The 26315-nt window shown below is 45.8% G+C and overlaps 2 protein-coding genes across 2 annotated transcripts in view; both read left to right on the top strand.

The window, feature by feature from the left end:
• The window catches only part of LOC119446045 (uncharacterized), a 75286-nt gene extending 71590 nt beyond the window's left edge, over positions 1–3696 (top strand). Inside the window, exon 17 of the mRNA XM_049663851.1 lies at positions 3493–3696. The gene's annotated coding sequence lies outside the window, so the exon portion shown is untranslated. The remainder of the gene's footprint in view (positions 1–3492) is intronic.
• LOC119446048 (uncharacterized) lies at positions 165–25959 on the top strand. Its single transcript, XM_037710372.2, has 13 exons — positions 165–315; positions 2916–2974; positions 4749–4841; positions 4932–5010; positions 9481–9542; positions 10207–10284; positions 10852–10939; positions 13773–13849; positions 15510–15593; positions 17570–17645; positions 19571–19662; positions 20076–20153; positions 25791–25959. The coding sequence occupies exons 1-13, from the start codon at positions 240–242 to the stop codon at positions 25899–25901; spliced, it is 1053 nt and encodes a 350-aa protein (XP_037566300.1). The 5' UTR covers positions 165–239; the 3' UTR covers positions 25902–25959.
• The last annotated feature ends 356 nt before the right edge of the window (positions 25960–26315 follow it).

Below are 26315 nucleotides of genomic sequence, written 5' to 3'. Positions count from 1 at the left end.
CAGGTTTTTTAACTCCTATTATGGCAATCACATAAAAAAATTATAAACGTGTGACGACATAAGTTTCAGAGTGAGTTGGTGACCAGTCTCAGAACGAGAGACAATGCGGCTGGAGGAGAATAAGAGAGAGAAAAAAAAAGAAATGATGCATTAGATCGACCACAGCAGCGGTCTATATAGTGGCACAGGATTTCTCACCAGATCCCGTAGAGGAAGCTATAGCGGCGACTAGCGTGGCTATGTACAATATGATGATGCGAAGGCATGCACTTGGTGCTCTGATATTTTGGACGGCCATGTTTTACGTCATCCACGGTAAGACACGCGTTCGCGTTTCATGTTCTTTGTTGTATCGCGTTGTACAGTGCCGCCGCGGAGACAATAGTGCATCCAAGAGCGGTATTCGGTGTAACCATGGCAACATGGCAACATCAGAAGTGGATGAACGTATTGACACGCGCAGTTGTTTACCTTTTTGCGGTGGGCGCTTTTCACCGCGGCTAACAAGTCTTAAAGGTTGTCGCTGATCAGCCCACGACGCGCCTTTCTGTGTCAGATCGTTCTCGAATGTTGTCGGCGATTCTACCTCTTGTCGATGTGTTCGGCCGAGTCTTGTGTAATCGAATTGCACGCGCAACGCGAATAGTGTCGTGCATTAGAGAACGCACGCGAACACCAGCCGTTACGCTGGAATGCATGACGAGTGATGCGTAAATAACAGACGCTTCTCACCCGTAGGTTAGGTTTCGACGATCGCGAACGTGGTCGCCGCTATCATTGCGCTTGAGAGTTACTTGCTTTTGTGGGCCCGAGTTCGCCTAATAAAGAGAGCTTTCGTGACTCGCAATTGTGCCACTGTCACGGCTCCTGACCTTCACTACAAGGTGGCATCGGGTGGAGCTGCGGAGCCTCCGTAATAGTGCGCACACCTTTGATCACGAAGATTGCGTGGCTTTCGTAGTTCCTACGCGTGCAGTGCGGTGCCGCTGCGAGTCAAGTGTCGTTAGAGTTACTCTATATGCTCCCTACTTTATATGGCTCCCTGCGGGAGCCATATATAATGACTCTAAGTGTCGTGCCACTACGAGCCACGTGCCCAGCCAAGTGTCAAAGTGACTTCTCACACCCATGGTCAAGCAATAGAAGTACCTTGCCTATACATAAACGAAGGAAACACTTACTCGAGCACCCACCAAGATAACCTGGAAATAAAGGGGAAGCGGAGAGCAGCAATAATGAAACACGGGCCACAATAAATTTCAGCTGGTACGTGGAATCTGGAAAGGAGTAATGGTGCCAGCGCTAACGTTCGCAGATGCCACTGGCGGAGTCACGTGACTCGAGCGGCCACGTCAGCAGAAGCGCCGCGACGTCACGTGCATTGTGTTCGTGACGAGGTGCGTGTGCATTGACGACGTCGCGTGCATTGCGTTCGTGACGAACCGTGTTCGTCACAAGGTGCGCACAACGCAAGGTCGTGGGTTCGAGTGCTATAATTAACTATACCTTAATTAACTACGCCCTAATTAAAGCCAAATGTTGACGGTTCGACTCCAAGCAAAGGTCGAGGGTTCGTGTGCATTAATGAACTATATAATTAGGTGCATATTAATTACCTTAGCCTTAATTATTACCAAAGGTCGTGAGTTCGACTCCCACCACAGGTAGAGAGTCCGAGTGCCGTAATGAACTCTATCTTAATTAAACCTGCCTTAATTAACTACACCTTAATTTAGATTGCCTTAATTACCTTCGCCTTAATTGACGTCAACAAATGCCTCGATTGGCTCACTCTAGTTTTTGGACCATCGTGGTCACGCCAACGACGACAACGCCGAATTTTCAGCCTCGTGAGCCATGTAATGCTTTCGCATGGAAATGCCCATAGAAATCTGCACGGCAACAGTCACAGTCCCTAAACGGACTTATCCGGCGCTCTGGCACGTCATGGAAACGAGATCACTCAGGTTTAAGTAAATGAAATCGATGATGGAAGAGCTGTAGTCGTGGGCGTCTGCAACCGGAAATGCGACGCCATGACTGTCTGTGTTACTGCCCCGTGAGAACGAGGTAAGGAAAATCCTATGAATCGTTTTGTTTTTATTGCGATAGCAATTATATGGACACTCCAAGCGGATTTATGCCGTCGCCGTGAGGTTCCGTATAAAGTCCAAGCGCGATAAAATCGTCGCCGCGCACCGTAGGCTACATGTGCGAGTGAAAGCACGCGACGGTGAGCCGGCAACCACGGATCGGGCACGCAACGGCGGGAAGCGGAAATGAAGCGCGCAGTCTTCCAGTCGCGCCGCACAACGCTCCGGAGGGAGGGTAGGGAGGTGGAGGGGCCGCGCTTTACTGCGGCCGCGCGCTCCCGCTAGGCTGGAAGGCTCCGGCGGGAGGGTGAGCGCGGGTCCTTCTGCGCAGCCAACGTCCGCCCGCACGGCTTATCTTATCTTGGAAGCCTTCTGCGGCGGGGGCAGAGTCCGCCCTCCCTGTCTTTTCGCGGCTAAAATCGCGTTCATGCCAGCGCCGGCAGGAAGCTCCATTCACTCGCTTCCGCTGCCGCGCTGAGTCACTCCAACGTTTTGTCAGCGAGTTTCCGCGGTCATCGAGTGAGATGCGTTCATGCTTGCTTCTGCGCGCGTGACACCATGCTTGTTAATTTAGTTAGTGCGCCTTCGTTTAGAAGGTTATACGGCCGATAAAAATACTATCCTTACTTTGTATAGCTGTCCACTAATTCGCTATCGCAATCGATGCTTCCCCTTTTGGACGAAACTGCGATTTTTTTTCGTCAACCTTTGGTTTTAGCTTTTTTTTAGGCTGGCAAAAAGATCTCGCACCTGTAATTTTTATGTGGCGAGTTTTTGTTAACAATTTAAAATGCGGTGTTTTTATTTCACGTCTTTTTCAAGCTTCCGATGATCCATATGCCTACCACTGCAAGGGGCCCACGCTTGCGATAAACAAAAAGGTATTTGGTTCGCGGCCTCTGCATTATTAATCAGCCTTCAGGCAGCTCCTAATTGCTCGAAGGCTATGAAATTTAGTGAAAAAAAAATGGTAATTCAAGCGTATCTGCCTTATTGGTTGTCTTGTCTTTCATCATACACCACAGCGCGTAGTTTGTAACACAAGTAGCCGGAACTAACCCAGGCACCGCAGTAATCGGAGCGGCGCGCACACCGGCCACCTGGGGTACGAGGCATTGCATTTTCCTACTGCTTCTGTGTGTATGCGATGTTTTAGAGAACGAACTGGTTGAAAGTCGGTACCGCAATTGAAAGAGGTAATGTTCGATTCCCACTGACGCGCCTTTCTGCTGCCATGGTGGCGATTTTGGTTTCCATCCCCATAGGTTACAGATGTCACCAATAGACTGCTCTCCCGAGTTCTTCCGCCGGTACTGCGCACTCCGCCTTTACGTCTGTTTCGCCTGTGCGGCGTAAGTGCTAGGTGAATTGTCACGCTTGGCGACGTTTTCTTCAAGAGAGATCATATGAAGCCCGATGGCAGAGATGTTCTCTATAATGAAGACTGGACATGTTTGTTTAGCTGACGACGTGGCAAACTACTCCATGTGTTCTGTGAAATATGTGATGTACACAGTGATGAGACAAACCAACAAACGGCTCATATATTCATGGACGCGTACACGCACCCAGCCTGCTCATAGAGTATGTATACTTGAGTGCACTATACTAAGTACCATACCGCAGCACAGTCGTCCGAACTGTGGGCGGGGTACACTCTGCAAGAACAAGATAAATCGCTGTTATTTAGATTGTACGAATAGGGTCATGTTCGTTTAGCGTGTGTTTTGAGTAATCATACATCCTGGACGTGCTAGACAAGTAGAACGCCTAAACAGGCATAAATGTCGCATCTTACCAAAGGAGACTGCCATACCATTTGTTTATATATTGCTTCACCTTCGTAGCTTAATACCGGGTTTCAGCGAACACTTTAAAAAATTTGCCTCCGACAGATAGCAGAATTCTTGTTGATGAGCTGGTCTGCTCGAAGAGGAGAACATTAATTGTACAAGAACTTGAAATGCATAATCGACTAATTAACAAAAATTTACCAATTAAGTTTTCAACTAATTACCTTATGGCACATATTGCAAATTCAAAAATTCCAGCCGAGAGTTCGCAAGTCGGATCCACTTCGAACGAATTCTATCTGTTAAAGGCAATTAAAATGTTTTTTGAAAGTCTTCGGTGAAACACCGCGTATACATGATAAAACTGAATGCGTAAAAGGCATGCCGATAGCCGTGGTTCAGAAAATTTTTTTCGAACTTTTTTTTGTGTTGAGAGGACTTGTCGCAAAGAATATGGGGGATAAAACCTAATCAAATAAAAGCCTGTGGCTATGCATCGTGCGGGAACTGCTACAATGTATCTGTGAAGCGCTCACTGAACAGGTGTATAGCTTTCAGGTAGATCTGGCTTAAGTCGAGCTTTTCTTACGACGCCAAAGCGAAATAAAAAGAAGCGTTAGAGAGAAAATCTGACCTCCCCAGAAATAATGTTGGCAGAAAGGGCGCACTAATATAGTTAATTTAAAATAAATCGACCTAATGAGAAGGGGAAAAATTAACTGTTTATCTGTAATGCAGTTGAAGGCACGGTTATAGGTGAAACGGGTGCTTCCATTACAGATCTGTTTTCAGCTGTCCTAACTCTAATGAAATCGATAACAAAGAAATCTGACGGTGTTTTCTTTTTGGTTTATTGTCGTAGCTGAATGTGTCACTGGGTTGCAAAGCGACATGCTACAACCGAAGCACAAGTGCTTGGGTTAAGGCTGGCCTGGGTGATGGAAGATTGTGTGCCGTAAGTAGCCGCCAACTTGCAATAGATAATTTACGCTTGCACTCAGTAGTATTACAGGATGCTGAAGTTCCGTTCCCTTTGCACTGACAGTTTGTCGTTAACGGAAGCGGTGACGGAGACTACCTCAAGAGAACTGGGGTCTGTCGCAATGGATCATGCGTTCTTGCAGGTATGTATTAGACAATGCCGGCCAATTGAATGGAATCCGGGCTTGGTTGCCGTAAGTGCCAATGAAATGGTAGTAACAACAGCGGGGTTGCATGCTTTCTGTGGAGCACATGTCTGCACAGGTGGCGTTCCCGACTTGAGACACTAAGAGCTGTGTAGTGGATTCTGAATTAAAATAAGCGCTTAGCGGGTGGTGCGTGTGCCACATGTCGAGTCAGCCCTCCATGCAAAGGCATTCAAAGCAACGGTTTTATGGGCTATAGTTTTGTACGGCAATGTAGTGGTACTAAAAAAAAAAAAGATCAGCGGCGATTAAACCGTAAATGCAAGAAAAAATCGTTAGCATTACGTTGGTAGATTTTGAAGACCCGGATTTATGATTTAAACCGCGTTGACCATATTGCAAAGTGTTTTCAGGAGCTCACTCGACACACGTAGTGCCTCTTCGAGGGACGAAGTGCAATTGATGATATGTTCCGGAGCCAACCACCGTAAGGCGCGCTACATATTTAAGCACACATGCACACATACACACACGGAAAAGACATTTAACCTTTCCCATCACCTCTCTACCACGTGACTGGCTTCTCACACTTCACGCAGATACATTTTCCTCCCATTGACTCTCCTAATGCTAACGCATTACAAAAAGGAAATATTACAAGAGTTACTGGAAAAATATATACCATGTATCATCTCGTAAAAACGTTTCAGGAGTGAACGGTATAACAAGCACATATAATGAGCCTCCGTTAAGATGTAGATGACATATAGGCGTGGCAATTACACAAAGCTGGTGAATTGAAATAAGAGAAGACACCGACCACGAAATATTTAGTGAGGTTAATGTTTCGGCTCCCATACCGGAGCCTTGTTCACAAACGAGACTAAAAGCGATCTTACGTTACCCTTACGAAATCTTTCATTGCGATAGCAATTATATGGACACTCCAAGCGGATTTCTGCCGTCGGTGTCACCGTCGCCGTGAGGTTCCGTTTAAAGTCCAAGGGCGATAAATTCGTCGCCGTGCGCTGTATGCTGTGTGTACGCGTGAAAGCGCGCGAGGGACGCGCGCTTTCACGGGGAGCGAACCAACGGCGGAGAGCAAACGCGACGTCTTCCGTTGCACGAAAGGCCGTGGGGGGATGGGAGGTAGGGAGGGGGGGGGCGACGTTGTGCTGCGGCGGAAGGGGAACTGGAATCTCGCAGGCGAAAGGAGGAAAGCGGGAAGGCAGCGCGGGAGGGAGGAGGTGCGACTTCTGCTCTGCGAGCAACTGCGTACTTGTACTTTGCGCGGCAGTGGGCGGATCGCGCGAACCGTATCTTGTAAGCAGACCGTATTCTAGTACACTCTACTTGAAAGCGATCTGCAACACGGCTCCTACCTTTGCATGCGCTGTGCTTTCGCCGCTCAGTTTCCGTTCAAGCGATCGACCGCATGAACCTTCGTTCGCTGCTGCTGGCACGCTTGCTCAAGCCAGCGTTTTGACAGCGGCTGTGTGCGGTCATCGAGTGTGATCTATTCATGTTTGCTTGTGCGCGCTGACACCATGCTTGTTAATTCAGTTAGAGTTAGTAAGCGAATGTGTCCAAGTATATACAGCCGATAAAACTACTATCCTCACTCCGTATAGCTCTCTACTAATTTGCTATCGCAATTGAGGCTTCGCCTTTCGGGCGAAACTGCGACTTTTTTGTGGTCGTTGTCTCGTTTTATGTTATCGTGTTCCATTCCGAGCCGACGGCGATTCCACCCAACTCTCGAGTTCATTGAACTATCCCTACACGAAATGCGTCCAAAGTATACGTTTATGCGTATTAGTGTGTAGAGGTGCGTGTCGGAGTGGCTATATAGTGTCAGATGCGTGCAAAGAACACGAGTCGAGATCGCAGTGGGTCCAAAATCGCAGGTTTTCGCGGCTACAGACGAGCCATGGCCAGTGTCACACGTGATTCAGGAGCTGTTGCGCTTGAATGCTCGAGCAGCTACAGATGCCAGGGAGCCTTTGGCCCAGAAAAAAAAAACTTTCGAGGAGCGCCAGGGCTTTAACTCAAGTAGGCGTCGGGAAAATTGCGCTGTTCTGTAATAGTTGGCGTTACCTCGCAATGTGACAAGGCAAGCATAGCAGAGGAGCTGATAGTTGAGCAAGTGAGGTACCGGGTCATTACGTGAGTTGCAGGTGATGTATACACGTATATGGACAAGAAAGGAGGACACGAATCAGACTGGCGTAAACTGTTAACTGGTATTTTCATTGTAAGAAGAACGTAAACTTTATTATCAAATCGATAAGATTTGAGTCCGGCGTATTTTTAGTGGGTCTGGGCAGCCGCCGCGGACGCGGTTCCGAGACCTTGTTTCGAAGCGGCTTCCTCGGCTCGCTGGACGGCCCAGAGTTGTACTGTCAGGTTCGAGCTGAGCAGTGCGGTCTTCCAAGGCGAGCGGAGGCTGGCGGTGGAAGAGACGGAGGTGTCGGCACTGCCCGAATCGTTTGTTATGTCCTGACATTCCCATAACATGTGATTAAGTGTGGCAACCTCGCCACAGGATGTGCATCTGTTTGTAGTGTACATGTCTGGATACATGGCGTGCATGAGTCTGGGGTTTATGTAAGAATCAGTTTGTTCATTGTAAGGCTCTCTAAATTATAAGGATCGATGGATGGGTGCCACAAGCATCCCGTGTGGAAGGGTAATGGCTGATGCCACCGAGCTCGCTATCATTACTTTTCTTCTGAGCGTTTTATAAGCACTTCTGAGCCATGGTTCGTGCTAAAAAAACCCACTGAATTTGATATCAATTCATTGCTCCATAAGAACTCACGCCTTTTCATTTTGCGTATTCTCTGCCGTTACGCCACTAGTACACAAGCCGTATTTGACTTTTCACCTCAGGTTCGGTTACCCTTTCCTCGGTTGTCCCTAAATTGCAAGGCACTTGAGAGGGTAGCTACGTAGGTCCTCATTTACCTCTCGATAGGTACCGCGACATGCTAGCAAAACATGGCCGATGTATTCTGCGCTATTTCCACGCGGTATATACAGGAAATTTCTTTCAAAGACCACGTCAAAGTGAACGAAATCGAATAACGCATCACAACACAGAAAAAAGACTCCCCCTTACCTTCAACGCTTTGCGACTCATCTAAAGGCATATTTAGATCATTTTGACATCGGGCGTCCATGGTCGTAAGCATGCCGAGTTAGCTCCAATTGCGCGGAGAGTACGTAATCATTGATTTGTACTTGTACGCTGAGGTTCCGCATTACGAATTTATTCGGCTTTTTTATAACGGGCTCTAGATTGTGCGACATTGCATGGTTTAGTGAGTAAGAGACATGCGCAATACTTCAATGGCTGTCGCTCTCGATGCTTCGACCTATAAGCGCGACCAGCGCAACCGTGCTTATTTTTCTACAACGGTAGCCTTTCCCTCTGCTATGTTCACTATAAGCTGCATTATAGAGTAGTTCAGTGTATAACAAGGAGAACCACCAGGATTGGTCTGATTGTCACGCCAACACCAAAGGTTACCCAAGCGTAGTCGAAGTAATCTTTTCTTTCCCGGAAGTTGGCTGGCGAAAGAAATAAAGGGCATCATTTTACTTCTGTTAACGTTAAAGTGAAACAACAGGTACGTGTATATGTATACCGGGTGTGTTACTTTAGTGTTAACGGATTAAAAAAATAACTTGTTGCCTATAGCCCAAATCTACTCATTGGGCTGGATTACTCGAAAAGGCAGACGTTACTTACACTAGAAATTAAAATGCGCAATAGACTAATTAACATAATATCACTAATAAGCTTTCAAAGTAATTGCTTTAGCGCATATATTGGAATACACGAACAGAAGCCAGTGATGTAACAGGGTACGTCCACTTGGAACTTAGTGTGAAGCTAGCCCAAATTTTGAGATATGCGCAGTCGAACTCCCGGTAAAAATGAACTCTTGTTCCACTTGCTTTATTAACAATACGCCTTTTGAACACTGAAGCTAGAAAATTACCGGAACACCAATGCATTTCATCGCAAATTGTGGGAACGCATTTCTCAAAACTTAGCCACCCTCAGAATTCGTTCCAAGTGGATGTGAATTTCGAAGTCACAGGCTACGATTCGTAGATTCCAATATACTTAAGTTAAATAGCGAAACTTCTTTAATTAGCCAAATAATAATTAGAATTTTTTCTGCAAATAGCGTCTGCCTCTGATAGTAATCAAGCTCAAGCACTAGAATGGTGCTACATGCCACGGGGGACTGAAAAAAAAAACACCTTGTATAGGGCACTCACACGCACCAAAGTGGGCAACGTTTTGCTCTCTGTGTGCCGTCAGAGAATAATGCTCAGTAAATTCGAAACAGAACTATTAAATTACCCTAATTATAGTGTTTGCTTCAGGTATAATAGACAATAATGAGAAGAATCTGGAATGCTTGTAACTATATGTAAATCATGGATTTTCAGAGACCAGATCGCTCACTAAGCCCGACAACTGTCCGGCGAGGTACATAAGAAGAAACGGCATTGTAAGTAACGTGATGACTGGTTGGCATCCATAATATGGATGGCAGGCTGGTCTTTTTAGACTCCAAGGATTACTTTTCGATTAAATGCATCCCCATTGAAGGCAAGTAGCTAGCAAAGTTCGTAAAATGACGAAACAGTCATTTGTGCAAAAACGATTTGATTTATATTTTATTGGACCAGCGACTTTCGTGCACCAAGCGGGGCTTTCGAAGCACGAATCAAGGTCAAAAGGGAGTTTATCTAAGTCATAGCGAATATAGACACGATCGTGAACACCTGCTCGCACACTATCTCCAATTATCGCTTTTCTGGGCTGTGGTGCAAACGCCGCGCTGCCATACATATTTAGCGGCGGGCACATTTGTCAACACTAACTATACACATGCTTGCCGCCCGTCTTCGATGCAAGTGCACAATGTTTTGAACCGAAATTCCAGTCAGGGTTAATATCTCATTCACACATAGCGAGCTTCTTGTGAATGCTGTGAGATTGTTACGTAAGAGACAGGTTAGCACAGAACGCAGCATCTGCAGGGGATAGTTGTATCTTGGGGATCAAAAACATTTCTTCCGGTTTATTAGACTGAATGACCGTAATAACTAAGGCATTTAACTCATTTTACGCCTGTTTTCGTCATTTTGCTGATCTTATTCTCTTGCCAGATGTTGGCTGAAAAGTGCACGGTACGTTGTAATACGACCGACAAATACAAAAAGCTACGAAGTGGTACAAGTTGTTTGGTGAGAACTCGCTGTTTTTCCGACTGTTGATTAAGGGCTATGTGTCAGAAGCAGCATTTGTACATAAGACCAGTTTAAGTTTAGCTGCGTCGTTGCTGACAGTTCAGGAATGTTATAAGTGATAAAAAATATGCGTCATGACATCACAGATATAAAATACAAACGGAATACGCAGATTAACAGGTCGAGACGTTGGCCAGTCCAATCGGACGGGCATTCAGGACAGCCACAGGTCCTATCAATGCTGAATTTCTATTCAAGTATCAAGCCGAAGTATTCAGTCAGTTGAACGAATGTTTTGGGATATCCGACCCCAGTGAACTTCTGCCGATCTTGAAGCAAACAAAGTTTGAGACAGTAACAGCTCCGGCAAATAGAATGCTTGAAATGAAGAAGCGCTAGAGAGCAAATTGTATTGCGTCTTCATTAAAAAAATATTTACATCGTAGGGTAAAGCAGCACAAATGTCGCATTAAGAAGGAGCTATTTTGAGGCCACTTAGCTTTAGTATATTTGTTTGCATGCCTCCTCTTTGGCTCACTGTCTTACCACATATATCGTTTCCAGCTCAATTATCAGCGAAGGGTCTCTGTCCCTGGCGTTGACAGCCTTATTGTTGATGGCATTTGCAAAAATGGACACTGTATCATAACTCGTAAGTAGGGACTCCTTCTTGATGGGCACTCATTCTCAGAGTGATTCTTGAGCAGACGTAGACGAGGCACGTTTATTTGTTAACACGTGTTCTTTGCATGAGAGTTGTTTACCTTGCTGCTTTCCTTGTGCACTGACTGGTGAATATATTGCGAACTCTGAAGTAAATGGTTACTGTGTAGGACAGTGTAAGATATGTTACACCGTGGTCTGTATAAGAAGCGTGCAGAGCTCTTTAATGATACCACTTGTCAAACTCCACATGGGCCCTTTCTGTCAAAACCCCGACACTATAATTGGCTAAGAGCTTGGGGGTCTGCTGACTGTCGTGGAACCTATGGGTAACAAAATTAAATTTAAAACGCTGCACTTTGATTAAAACAACAAAATATTATATACGCCCGCGCGGTAGTCAAAGCCAAATAAACAGTAATTCAGCATGTTTTATTTTTCAGCATATTCTTTTTTTTGTCCGATTAGTCAATTGAGGACTTTTCAGCTGGCGGTTGGTGACGAGCAGTTTCATTTTATGAGGCTGGTGGCGCGTCAGTCCCTTAATTTCCACTAACTGATTCGGTAGCCTGCCCGGAAATTGAAACGGGTTTTCGGAATTGGCTTGACTGAAGAACTCTTGTGAGCACAGTATTCCGCGTTCTTAAGTTCTTTTCTCTACTTTGCTCTGTTCCATGGTAGAGAGATAAAGAAACAGAAACACATAGGCAGGGAGGTTCAGCAGCTTGCACCTTGTTTGCTACCTCACTTGTTTCATGATAGATCTTGAAACTGCAGCGCGCACACAAGAATCGAGGACAATAAGGCAGAGGTAACAGACAGGCGCTGACACATGCTGCTGAACCTACCTTTGCCTTATTGTCCTCGTTTCTTGTGTGTGCGCTGCAGTTTCAAGATGAATAGCTACCAACTCGCCCAACTTTCAGTACTTTTACAGTTCATCATAGATCACCTACTAACCAATATGCGCACTTCACTGCAGACAGTACACTTCCGTCCGTGCTAATTAGTACTAACTATAGCTTGCACTATAATGAAATAAACCTAAATCACTGAAGCACGAAGGGTGAACGAAGCACAATGAGGAAGCCTTTTTCGTAATCTGCTCCAGGACAGGAGAGTCGCGTGCTTGAACTTGTACAAGTTGCAATGTGCTCAGAGGCAAAGGTGTGCCAGAGTGTAGTTATTGCCCACTTGACAAGGTCTCAGTTACAATACAAGTGGTTTAAAGGGGCCCTGAACCACTTACTATAGAAGTAAAGAAATACATCTAAAGTTAAAAATAGGTGATTTCTGAAATACTTTGGCGCAAAAAGTACCTTAATGCGTACTGCAGAAGCGGAGTTATTGGCAACCGAAGATCGCCTATGATCCCTTCTCGGTGCCCCCATTCTTTCTTCAATGTCTTGCACTGCGAAGGCTATGGAGCGGGGCGTGCCTACAACGCTCCACCTACTTAACGTCACCGTGGCGCGCAGTTTAAATTAGATTTTGGATGTTCACGTAGGCGCCACTGCTTCCGATTTTGGTGCCTCCGACGCACCAAATTCGGAGGCTATCCCTGAACTTACGATGGAATTCACGGTGTCTCTTCCTTACGCTGTGCTACAGCATCCTAGATATCGTAGCTGCGCTCGAATTTCTCGCCCCGAATGGCAAGTAGCATATTTCTTTTCGCACCTTATTTCTACGGCAAGCACACATTTTCCGAGACCATGATGGTAACACACCTCGAAGATGTGCAACTCGGGAAGCAGACGACCTGTTCCAGTCGGATGTTGGCGTTCGGGCAGACTCGCCTCGCACCTCGCACCTAGAGCCGCGTCGCCCACAGAGCACGCAGTTGTCCTCATCGAGCAGCAGTGAGCTCAGCGAGCTAGCTCGTCGTGGCACCCCGCTGAATCCGCGGTACCTACGATACCTAGCAGACGCAGCTACATGTAACTTTAGTGCGTTTGTTATGTGCGCGACAGGGCTGGAGTGCGCGCTTGCGTCCATGTACTCCAGTCTGGCCGTGCAACGTGGGGCCGACCGGCGTTGTCCTGCACCAGCTTGACCGACGGATCGTAGCCACATCCAAATTGCGCATTTAGAAGCGGTGTCAATATCTCCGGATAACTCAATACGAAGCGATGTTAGTTAAGGTGCCTAGCAAGGCGTTTGCAGGACTGAGCGCGCGCTAGCAAGCGTACGTGTGGTCTGACCTTAAGTTTCGCGTGGTTATAGCATGGTTGAGCGTTCAAAACTAATCGAAACGAGCGAGACCCGATGGCTACGACGTCGATTAGCAGTGTGGCCAAAGTTCAGTTCTTACGTGGGCAGTCGCGGCCGAGAGTGAGCAATCGATTCGGCTTCTTCGGAAGTACTTAATTTTTATTGAAATTCGAAACGCAGGCTTTCGCACACTTCAGCCTGTTTAGTAAAGTGCGTCATTAAGTATACGCTGCAACCGCCAGGAAGAAGCACACTGATCCAAACGGCATTTTTGATTGACGTCAGCTATCGGCCAATGGCAGCACTCTATGGGAATCTGCCCGCTGATGTCAAGGGGCAGCCACCGACCGCCCCGAAACGGGGGAAGAGAAGGTCTCTACTGAAAAGGCAGTGTTTGAGAAAAAGGTGACTTTTGAGCCCCACGCACTGAGCACGAGTGCAAAATTTGGCTGAGATACTCACAGCAGCGTAAGCTATCCGCAGAATGTGTATTTTCAAGAGACCGCGGGGTTGTTCAGGGCCCCCTTAAGTTTGGCATACTGGGAACGACTTTATGGTTTGCACGGGGTCTTATACATAAATGTCCTTGTTTTTTTGTTTCAATGAAGCTCCAGCCGTTCCCTTGTTGAAGATTGATGTCCCAGAAGAAGGATGCAACCATTTAGTTGCGTCAGTGAATTACACGGTGAGTATGTGATCTTCAACATGCAGCTGTGTACTGGCTCTGAGAAATTGCCTAGAAAAATGGAGTTGAACGCGCTACATTGTAACGAAAGACAACGTTAGAAGCAAGTAGCAAAAGGGAGGACAACACGAACGCTGAATGCCAACAAATTCTATTGGGAAAACTATGCAATATGTAAAACCATATGAAACAGTCAAAGTTAGAGTTTACTTAAATTGTGACACAACATTATGACATGAAAAGAAGGACATAGCAAAAAAAGGAGGTCATGAAGTTAAAACAACGGTCGGGGATCCTCCTAGGGTAAACGAAATAAATAAATAAACAGTTGTTGAGGCCAGACTTCAGTGGCTGGTCGAAAATACCAAAAGCTGTCTGGACAGCTGTGAACAGTAACATGGTGAGGTTCCGCTGACGGTGTTGTATCAAGGAGGCAATCATGGTCACGCATGTAGAGCACGAACGGCAACGTGGAAAAATTACTGTTGCTGCATTTCTAATTAGGCGGATTCTTGATATACCAAGTCGCATCCACGTTCTACTCGGTATGCTTCGGTAAGGAATCTCTGGCCAGGCTCTGCGTTGGCTCGCAGATTTTTAAAGGTAAGAACAATATTCACCAACAGAGCAGACGGAAAGAGCAACGAGTACGAAGTGACACATAATCTTCCGCAAGAAATTTGCTAAGTTCGTTTTTATTTCATTTATTAGGTCTCAGTTGCTTCTAATGCATTGCATGCCTCCCTGAGCGACTCAATTTATGCAGACAATCTGTGCATACCTGTATGTACTTTGCGCTCAAACAACCATTTCGTATAGCACAATGTGCCGTTACCAAATTTTTAAGTCACCGCTCTCTCACGCGAAAATACCGGTGTTCTTCCATTTGCAAGAAAACTCCTGAAAAAGTTTAGTCTAATGATAGATAGGAAACGTCCTGGAATCATGTACGGCAGCACAGGTTCTTAGGTGTTGTCCTTGACAGATGATTAACATGGGAAACGCAAGTAAAAGACGTGCAACGCAAGATAAACGCGGTTATAAATGTTCTTCGAAACACTGCAAGAACAAAATGGGGCTGCTCAACATCATTGCGTCGCGTGCACCGTGCAGTCATAAGGAAAAGAGTAGCGCATTCTGCCCCGGTCCTTCACAATCTCTTCCACTCCTCGGTGGCAGGTCTTGATTTCCTCCTGGCCAGATGTCCGCGCATATGTCTTGGAGTACCAGGTGCAGTGGCAGGAGCCATTGTAATTTCAGACTCGCGCCGATTTCCTTTTGGATGCTGAGGTTTGTTGGGAAATGCCTTGATTATTTTCACCTGAGAACGCAGCATGCCTATCACCCGCTTCTTAAGGAATTAAATGATGGAAACGGTGCACATGTACATGTGAGAATACAATATTGTAGTGGCATTGCCTCAGAGAATAAGTATTGGCCGGCAGAAGCTGAGTGTTTTCCGTAATGCGGCTTCCTTAAACATCAAGGTTCGGCTGCATCCATTTAGCCTACTTAGTTTTTACTTTAGTGTCCCTGTGATCAATTATTATTCACGTAGGCTACGATACGTTGGAGCTGATTCATACCACATTAGTCCTGCACGTAATGAACGACGTTCTGTCGTTAATGATTCCCACTTGCACTTTCCTTCCGTTTCCAGAGAAAAGTTGCGTCCACGTGCAACGCATATTGTCCCGGTCGTGAGCAAAAGTACCAACCCCTTCGCAACCGTACCGCTTGTGCTGTAAGTATAATCAAGATTAATCAACATTGTGTACTCTGTCTGTATACGTCCCTTTCTGTTGAAATAGGGGGACGCATACAGCTGCTTCTAATGCAAACAAGCGACGCTAGCCTTCCTTAGGACAGCGCCTGCTGAAACTTAATAACGGCAATTCACGCTGAGAATATGCAGTGTACATAATTTACGCTTACATGGATGCCGGTGTAGCGTGTCGCATTCTTTAGGTCATCACGGTAATAGTGAGATTTAATGTTAACGGCAATTCGCACTTAGAATTTGCAGTGCATATAGTCTACGCTTATGTGAATGCCACAGTAGTGTGCCGTATTCTTTAGCGCCTCACGATAACAGAGAGTTTTAGCGTGACCGGGATTTCGGTATGTGCAAGGGAGTTCGCGTGATACAGGATTACCGGACACTGGTAGCGACACCTGGGGGCGCGTCACCAGATGTCGCACCAGCAGGCGCTCACGCGAAAGGGTTCTTGCATGTCTGCTTTGCGGAGCACGCCACCGAGATCAGACTCGCTTTTGTGCAAAATAAATTACAATCACAATCACTTGTACGCATTCACGTAAACGCCGCTATAGAAAGCATGCGTGCTGCGCACACGTGATTTTGTTGCGTTTGCATTACTTTCATGTACACACAAGTAAAACTCTGTAATATGAACTTTGGATCACGAGTCTCGACGTGTAACACTGCTGCACTTCTGATACCCAAGAACTGTGCATTAAACGTGCATAACGCAGCCAAAATTCTGGGCTTGGTACAGCTATGTCACACAGCCTTAAACTGATGTATAAGCGCAGCAGATAGTGCCTGGATATTGCATGACGTACATTAGTACCCAGTTAGTCCCCTCTCGCTCGGTTGCCACTCTGAGGTTTACTCCATGCGCGTTTTTCTAAAATTTTTAGGATGATCCAGCTAATTAATATGCACGTGTGCGTAGGCACAAGTCTTGTCAAATGACTGAGTGGACGTAATTTCGTGTAAGTACTTACCGATAACCAAGTTTATGAATTATTCTTTCTTTACACTGAGTAGCTGAACTGTTGTACCGAGATCTTTCAAAAGAAAAAAAAAACATTTTTCGGCACACATAAACTCAGGATTATGTGCTGAGCGACGATCATGGGTTTACCGGTCCTCGTAAGAGGCACCATCAGTGTGTACGTGAATTCATCTGATGGCCTACAGTACAGTCTTACATAACTGTGCGTTTGGTAAGCGCCGCTGTAGAAGTGTCATGTCACATACCAGGTAACGTTATTGGAGATGACACCCCGATTTCACGCTTGATAAATTCACGGGGCTTAACGTCACGTGCACATATAGATGTCGGTATAAATGAGCGCTTTTGCTTACCGCCCACGATGGAACGGTGCTGCCTTGGCCAGTAGTAGAAATCACAGTCTCGTGCTCCGCAGCGTAGACCCTGAGCCCTCCACGATGGGTCCGACTGCGCATAGTCCCTTAGTAGCCGAATGTAGAAGGGCGTGCTCTATTTGTTGTTTGTCGAATACGAAATGTCTGAAGTTAAACCATGTCAGTGCCCGCGGCTACTACAAAAATTTTAGCCGAGAGGAAAAGAAGCAGCCATATATCACCATTGCAAGAAATGCAAACCTGTTTACATTACCATAATTTGAATGCAGGAGCAGGAAGACAATGACAGAACATTAGTAACACGCCTATAGGCTAAGAAAGAGAGTGAGTGGAAGAAAACTGATTACATGTAATTGCCTGCGTAGGCATACAACGCGTAAGCGCATTACCCGTGTTAGGTATCGGAATGAAAGAAGTGTCCTATACGCTTATTTTGAAAAAAGGTTAAAAAAGTAACAAAGAACGGAAGTTCCAGCAATTGATGAGCGGGCACACGCACACAGAAAAAGAAGGAAAGTAAAGAACAACTTAAAAGGTGTGTCATTCGTGTTTTTAATACGTGGTATTGCTTCTTCTTTTTCTAGCTGAAAACGTCATTCGGCTGGTACAAGAGAGTTACGGAAGTCGGCGAATGCCAGGGAGGAAGTTGCGTGAAGAAAGGTGCGCACGGCTAATTGGCATGCGTGCATGGAATCAGTGCGTACGGGAACTTATAATCGGGTTGAGGAAAGAGGCGGCGGGGCACATAATCTTTCGTTTTTTGCATATTTTGTTGTCTGTCGGGTACCTAAGGGAACCGAGGACACCCAAGCACTTCTTATGAGGTTGTGAATGCGAAACCACCAATGTCCAATCGAACGGCACTGAGCGCTCCTTCGAGTTTTGCGCTGCGAGTGATGTTCCATAGCGGTACGTGCTGCCCGAGCCAGCAAGCAGCAGCCTGCGGTGCCTACGCCGCATGACGCTGACGTCCTGCGCGACGGGAGACCGCGGTAGTCGCAGCGGCCACCAAGGACGCCAGGCGCGTGCAACAGCTAAACCCAGTGGGGGAGAGAGCGAGAGTGAGAGATACGGACAGCGCGCCGGAGAGCGAGGTTGACGTGGCGTCGCGGCTATGCCCTCTCCTCTCACACAACACCTGGCGCGCTGGCGCCGTAGGTGTTGTGTTAGAGATAAATAATTAGAAGCTATAAGTGGAAACAAAGGGCTCGTCATATTCCCGCTTTCACAGAGAAGCGTTCTTTGCCTATGGTCGTAGGGTTTGACGCGGGAGCGTTTCTCACTGACAATGCAACGAATCCCGGTCGCGAGGCAGACGAATGGGTTTATATGGCCCTCAGTACTACCTCTGCAGTTGTGCCGGTGACTGGCTCTGCTTTCTACGGAATTGCGCAGTCTAAGAACAAGGGCTACCCAGATATCCTGACTGCAACAAATATACGTCTCCAAGCGCGTAATTCTTTCATGAGCTTTGCCTTCCTTTTCCGGGGTCCGTTGCGTCGGCTCGGTCAGTTTCTCGCCGAGTAAAGCACAGACTGATCCCTAAGGCGTTCGAGGTCGCCTGGATCGCGTGGGCTATTTAGCAGGAGAGAGCGTGGTCAAGGCTGACAATATAAAACCCGCAGTGTGGAAGCGCCTGACATTTGCACCTCGTGTGTCACGGATGTGAAGCGTATTCCCAAAGCCAAAAATATTTCGAAACTGGTGTCATCCTGGAAATTCATTTCAATTGCATAGATGTTGGAAACTCACCAGTTAGAATTTGTAAACTGCTATATGAGGTGTACAGTAATTGATTAGAAAAATAATAAATGAACTTTTGTTGATTAGTTGAATATGTGTTTTGATTTCTCATGCTAGTAATGTCCGCCTCTTCGAAAAATTTGCCGTGGTTGAACGAGGTTAAACCAAGTATGTCGAGCGATAGCACGGGTTTGCTTGTTTTGGGAAAGGATACAGACGCTGCTCGGCGCGGCAGCAGCAGCGAGCGAATTGACCTTCACGCTGCGTCTCGATTCAACGCGAACTGTAGCGTCGAAAGCACAGCGCATACGAAGCTACCAGCACTCGGCGCCCTTTGTCCACATCGCAGATCGCTTTCAAGATATGGGCGCCCACGCGGCGTGCGCAGCAGCCGCCGGTAGTGGCAGGCTATGTCCCAGTTTGACCTTGGCTGAGCTTGAAGGTCAGATTTACGGAACCAGGCTACCAGGCTTTTTTTTTTGTTCGTACCTGGAGTAGTGGAGATATCGCTCTAAAGGAAGCAAGCGCCTGGCCGAGCCTGCACAAAATCGCCATGCTACAAAACGCAGCGCAGAAAGCGAAGACTTCAATGCGCGTTACCACGAAGCCAAAAAGACAAGAAACTTCTGCGACGGTAGAAGAACATGAACAGTTCCTTGTGCGTAGTTTACAGTAAACTAAATTAGCCCGTATTATGCTTCTCTTTGATTATAGCCTTTGTATATAACGTAGACTCCAACAAGTGCTTTCGATCTGCCTTCACCGTTTACGTGCTGCGTTTCAGGTTTATAACTATCTATCGTTTGTTTGACTTATTATTTTTTTTTTTGCTTTCGTTCCAGATCTCACAGAATTTCCAGAACCGCATCGACAGGTCAGCAATTCGTCGCACGTATGCAAGACCGATAATTACGTGGCCGTGAAACCAGGCCAGGTACGTTTAAAGGGTGACGGTACGAGATATATAGTTGGACAACACGACTTGTCCTAAAGAAATGTGAAGACAATTCAAAGTAACGGAGAGTTCCATAACAGATTGAGTGGTCCAATTTTCTTGCTGATAGTTTCAACATCCCAGTTCTCGGTATTCTTCTGACGGCACCACATTTATGTTACTTGATTCCAAATCTTCAGTAATTTCAACCTAGTTAAAAAGCCGTCAGAGCTATAGCACGATACAAAATGTCAGAAGAGAAATAGTGATAAGTGATCATGCTTAAAAACCATCAGCGTAGACGCCAAGAGTAAAACTACGGTTGAATTTAATAGCACAATCAAGCTACTTTCAGGATGTGCGTTCAGATAAAATTATTGTGAAAGTGTTTTTTTTCCTCCTCATGCCTGCAGATAACTGTGGTCACGTCGTGCCAGGTCGAATGCAGCTATAGCGTGTTCGAGAGACGCAGCTACGGAGTCAGTTGTCTGGTGAGTTGGCGATATTTATTCGTTATCGAAATAAGTAATTTAGCGAGTATGAACTGACGCGTAGGTTATTCCGCAAAGTTCTTTTGAGAACATTACCATGCGCGGGTTTTATCTTTCGCCATAAGTACCAGGTTGTTCTTCCGAATATCACTGACGTAACAAATTTAACATCGTGCAATATTATTCCAAGCAGAAATTGAAAGTTTGCATTCATATATGCAAGTTGGAAATTTTCACGTCGCAAGCACGCGATGAACATTCGTCGCGGAATGAAAATGTTCTGTGTCTTTTAGAGAGGGTATGTACGCAACTACCGATGGCCGCCTTGTGAGAAGTGCTCGATGAGCAGGAATCATGGAGAACTTTGTATGACGGTTCAGTCTTAAACTTTAGTACTTTGCATGGAATTTTGGGCATTAATTACTGGAGAAGAATTTGGTATGTGAAGGCAGTTATTTTCGGGGTAAGAAAATAAAGTGTACTGACTCAAGAGCACTTTTTGCCGAAAAGAAAGAAGCGTTCCAATCTTGCTTTTGAACTTACTGAATAAATGACCGACATTGTATTACAAAGGAACATTCGTTTTCTCACCCCGAGCCACTATCTTTAGCAGCCCTGACGTAAAACAGGTGTACTGCACGACAACATAAACGGCACATCTGTGGCATGCTAGCTGCCCGAATAATAATAATAAAAAAAACAAGAACGTGAGATAGAGAAAGAATTGCAAGTGACTTTCACCTTATGAGAATCAACTAAAAAAAAAAAAGAAAACTGAGATTCTTGAAGGCTTGTCGTCACGCACTACAGCACAATGACAATTCTAGCATTGTGGAAGTATCTGTGATGGAGCATGCGTATACATCCTACCAGACCAAGGATAATACTTCTAGCCGCCAAACGTATGCGATAGTCTTGAATATATGCTGGTTTGGTAGCTCGCGACGCCCATTGCATTGCATAGAAACGACGAAGATGCAAGGCGATGCAGGACGATGAAGACGAGGCACACACAGGGCTGACTTCAATCAAAGACTTATTTCGTGCTCTTATATGCGCAACGATACAATGGCCAGAAAAGCCAACTTACGCATTCGAGAGAGGACGCTTCAATCATACGAAAAGCACAAACACACACATTACTCACACCACACTATACGCATTATATTAACAGGGACCCAGGCTCCCCCACTTGTAAACAGTGCGGGGCCTATCCATCAAATAAACACGTCTTGTGGGAGTGCCCGGCAAACGCCGTCTTCAAAAAGACAATACTTTCCAAATTGCCACACAAGCAGCGTCCTGGCAGGTGGGAGGAGTGGACCACTCCCCCACGAAGGTTTCAAAAACTATGGTGACCGCTTCTGGCGCAGCACGTCAAGAACGTTCTGGGCCAGGAGGCATGAGCCTACCAGGAGGCCCGGACTTGGGCTTTAGTTCCACAAGTATATATAACGATTCCAGGACTACAGAAGAAATCAGATGTACCGGCCCCTGCTCTAAAACAACTGAGCTTACTCCTCTTGCATGAAAAGTACAGCAACCACGTGCACATATATACCGATGGATCGACTACGTCGTCCAGTTCTGGTGGTGCGGTGGTTATACCAACGCGAGGAATAACACTGCGGTTCAAGACATCGCATGTCACGACCTCAACGGCGGCAGAACTAACGGCTCTGCGTCGTGCACTAGAATTCATTGATTCTGAAAGACCTACAAAATGGGCTGTGTTTTCAGACTCAAAACCGGCATTACAGTGCATGCAGTCAGTTCTCCGACGCGGCTGTTATGAACAGTTGACATACGAAACCGTGAAACTTCACCATCACGTCCAACAAAAAGGCCACGAGGTTGCATTTCAATGGGTACCTGGTCATTGTGGAATCAGTGGCAATGATTCCGCAGACAACGCTGCTCGCACATCACACCAAGAAGAGCTCAGCGTTCCAATTCCACTTTCGAGGACAGACGCCGCAGGGCAGCTTCGACACCTGGCACGCAGTCTCTCACTGACCGAGTGGAACTCGCCAAACTTAAGACTTACACGACTGCATCAATTAAACCCCTCACTGCAACTCCGACCTCCATTCGGACTTCCTCGACGTGAAGCTTCGCTTCTCTGTCGCCTTTGGTTAGGAGTTGCCTTCACAAAGGCATACTCTACAATAATTGGAGTGACTGACAGTGCAGCATGCGAGGTCTGCGGCACCGACGAAACTATTGACCACCTGCTGTGCCACTGTCCACGATATGCCCAAGAAAGACAAGAACTCGCTAACGCGCTAAAAAAAACTGGACAATCGGACGCTTTCCGTGCAGGTGCTGCTGGAACACCGCCCCCATCGCTCGTCGGCCCATAAAGCGGTGAAGGCACTTTTGTGCTTCTTGAGGACGACGGGCTTGTGTCAACGTCTGTGACTATTAGTGCACTAACACACGCGTCAGCGAACTAACCGCTCATTTCCCGCGTTTCCTTCCCTCCTCTCTCTCCCTGTCACCTTTGTGTTCCCTTTTCCCATTCCCCCGGTGTAGGGTAGCCAACCGGACGTTATCCTGGTTAACCTCCCTGCCTTCTGTTTTTCTCTTGCTTCCTTCCTTCCTTAGTTCCTTCGGGGCTAATAAATGTTATTTCTCTCTCTCTCTCTCTGCGGAGAGAACGACAAGGCAAGAAGAAAAACGGTGTCTTCTCTCTTCCTATTGCTTAAATGTAAAATATTCAAGGTTTGGCTGCAAATAGGGCCAGCTATGTCAAGCAGGAAATGCAACAAAGGAAGAAAAAGGCAATGAAAATAGAAAAAGCGTTCAAAAGTACATAACATCATTGAATGCCAAAACACTAACAGAGCAAGTCTGTGTATCACGGAGGAAAAAAAAAAAGGAGACGTTATAAGACTACAAAAACAACACAAGCATGGATTATGTGAAATACATGTGAATCCATGTGGATATGTGAAATACATGGATATGTGCACACATAGCAAGGTAATATTGCACTGTAACTATTGTTCATGATTAATTAATCAATTCACCGTCTGCGATAAAATGCCGTAAAACCTTTAGTCCTAATGTCACCTTGCGCCGTTAAACACCACATATCATCAGAGCTAATATCTGTTCGTTGGAGCATAACCGAGGTCCAAGCGCTATTTACCCAGAGAAAGGGAACCTACCCAGACAGTTCAGATGACTGGAAAAAATCTATTACTACTAGTAGTCATATTGTTGGCGCTCATCGAGACAATGCTCAACAGAAGTTTCCATAGTGCGGACACTCAGATAAGGTCCTTTACTGTATACGATACGAGAAGTCAGGCGTATAGTCTACCTTGAGGCTTAAGCGGTGTAGGACCGCGTCTAGTCTGTGGCCTATCTTGAATATTACAGAGAATCGAAGCCGAGAGTCAGTGTTATACAATAATCTTCGCATATAATCATCATAACACGTCATATTGCATAACTTCGATCATAAGCCTGAGGCGCTTAGCATCCCATGGAGAGATGGCAACACACGTCTCTAAAGTACACACAGGTATAGTTTATCAGCTACTTCGAAAACTGGACGCTCGTCTCATTGAACTGCCTACATTTCCTCTCTTTGCTTTCCGCCTCGATGCACATAAGTTGGAATCGACGGAAAATAAGCTTGACTACCATAAAATGTCGGAAAAGTTAATGTATTAGCAATTTCAGAAGAGAGTGAGTAAGAGTCATATTAGAAATAATAATGCGGTAATGTCTCGAGGGCTTTAAAGTAAAAGAAAATGACCATTTTGCCCCTTTAGTCACTTTCGGCAAAGAAATTCACTCCTTAAAGTATGCCTAGTGTGGTTCTGTAAATATACGGGGGATCTTGTTTAAGTTTAATGCTATTTTTAAATATCGCCTTTGGAAGATAGCGTAAATCTTGCCCTCGAGCTGGATTATTCAAAGAGGTGAACATTATTAGCACGAGGAATCAAAACCAATATTCAGCTAATTAACTAAAACCCACAAGTTACCTTTTCAATTAATTACTTTAGGACACGAATTTCAGCCGGTGCGCTTGCGAGACTTAACGACTTCAAATGAATTTCCAGAATGACCCCAGTTTCCAGATATTATTTCCCAAAGTGTGTGACGAAATACATGGGCGTTCCAGTTACTTTGGTGTTTGAATGCACAAAAGAGCGTTCTGCTGAAAAAATAAGTGGAACAACAGCGCGTTTTTGTGGCGAGTTTGATGGCGCATATCTCCAAGCTGGTGTCATTCTAACAATTGCATTCCAAGTGGATACGCCCTGCAAGCTCACCGGCTACAATTCGTAAATCGTCATATGTGTCGTATAGCAATTATTGAAAAAAGGTAATTAGGGAATTTCGTTATTTAGTAGAATATGCGTTTCGATTTTTCATGCAGGTAATGTCCCCCTCTCTGAATGATTCAGCTCAATGACTTTGAATTATGCTATCTGCAACAGGCAATGATTGAATTTCCGTAAAACAAAAATGATCACCCTGTAGATAACGCCTTGTGAGACTGCCGAAAGCATTTTCGTGCGTCATGCACAGGAACTCAAGGAAGCAGCTGTCGAACTAGTATTTGTGCAAGGCCCATCCATAAATACAAAAGAGGAGCGATCTTGCACTTTCCTCATATGAAGTAGCGCCAGAAATTTGGCCTCAAGTAAATGCGCTGATGGCTTGGTTTCAAGAGCTGGAACTTGCAACCTCACCAAAGGGGTTATCAGCTGCCAAGAAGGCATTCACACAATTAAGGGCCAGTGCTTGCCCTGTAATAATACTTTGACTCGAAAAAATAAAAGCTATAGTTCTAGGTTACTTATGTGAGGCCTCCTGTCCACCTTTACAACTTCACATGCCTCTAATAGAAGCATCTAATGCGATCATTGATTGTATGTTCAACTGTCGGAATTGAATTCCTGCCGGTTCATACACGAAGAAAGTGAGACCTGCTCAGAATCACTACGTTGGAACAAATGTTTATGTATAAAAATGTCAGTCAGAAGTCTCCTTCATCTCACGATGATTTCAGTAATAAGGCATAAGGAAGGGCTAAGGGCGTGGCTGGGCGGCTAGCGTTGCGAATACATTTAGAAAAAGGAGATCATCATCTTCCCATTGCCAAAAAAAGCAAGAACACTTCTGGACAAAGGGTGAGCCGCGAGTAACACCTGTTCGCCGCACGCGGTAGAAACCGCACGAAATACATTTGCCATGAAGTACTCAGGCAATCTTCGATAAGTCGATCACCAAAAAGGTCCAAATATTCAAAGTGCAAGAGACTAACATTTATTCCAAGAAAGTCAGAGAGGTTGGCCGGATATAAAGCTCCTGTAGCCCGTTTCGTTGCTAAAATAAAAACTACACAAAAACAACTATGTGATGATGGGGCCTTCAGGAAAGGCAAGAGTAGCAATTTGTATCTGGAGGACTCAGTAAGGAACACGTATCTAAAGCCATGCTGCTCAAAATTCAAGGAACAGGTGGGGGCCTTGCTTCGTTGGTGTAAGCTGTAGCCAAGAACCACTATTCGTGTCACTATCGACGTGTTACGAATTCAAAGACCTGAAATCTGTAAAATCAGCTCAACGCTTCTGTGAAAAAGCCACTAAACTCTTTCTTTCTTTTTTGCAGCTGGAGTACAGTGAAACGAAGAAAGGAGAAAAGACGTACATGTTAGGTATATGTTCGGGTGGGTTCTGCACTCCTGATTTCCACCCGCGAAACATCACAACCAAAGACTGAACGTTTATAAAGACGGTCATGAATGACGAAGGAAAAATAAAGAGATACATTTAACGAAGTCTGCGTCAACTTTCATCACCGGTTCCCACTCACCTGCACTGCTTTCCGTGCACCTGCACTGCTTTCCGTGCCATCGCAATGTTCTGTGCGATACAATTCTTTACCCAGGTAAACTCGCAAATCGACACGCATGCAAGTGCACACACACACACACACACACACACACACACACACACACACACACCACACACACACACACACACACACACACACACACACACACACACACACACACACACACACACACACACACACACACACACACGCGCGCGCGCGCACGCACGCACGCACACGCACACACACACACAAATGTAAGTGTGTGTATATTCTGTTGTATATCTGCAGCTAATATAC

The sequence above is a fragment of the Dermacentor silvarum genome, chromosome 3 (genome assembly GCF_013339745.2).
Source record: "Dermacentor silvarum isolate Dsil-2018 chromosome 3, BIME_Dsil_1.4, whole genome shotgun sequence".
In the NCBI taxonomy this organism is placed as follows: Eukaryota; Metazoa; Arthropoda; class Arachnida; order Ixodida; family Ixodidae; genus Dermacentor; species Dermacentor silvarum.
Note: the sequence above shows the minus strand (reverse complement) of the source record. Positions and strands in the feature narration are given on the sequence as shown.

Excerpts from the sequence above, each read along its gene's own strand:
- LOC119446048 (XM_037710372.2), top strand. The coding sequence starts at position 240 with ATGTACAATATGATGATGCGAAGGCATGCACTTGGTGCTCTGATATTT. Across the intron at positions 4,842-4,931 it reads GTGATGGAAGATTGTGTGCC|TTTGTCGTTAACGGAAGCGG; the intron begins GTAAGTAGCCGC and ends TTGCACTGACAG. Across the intron at positions 13,850-15,509 it reads TTGCGTCAGTGAATTACACG|AGAAAAGTTGCGTCCACGTG; the intron begins GTGAGTATGTGA and ends TTCCGTTTCCAG.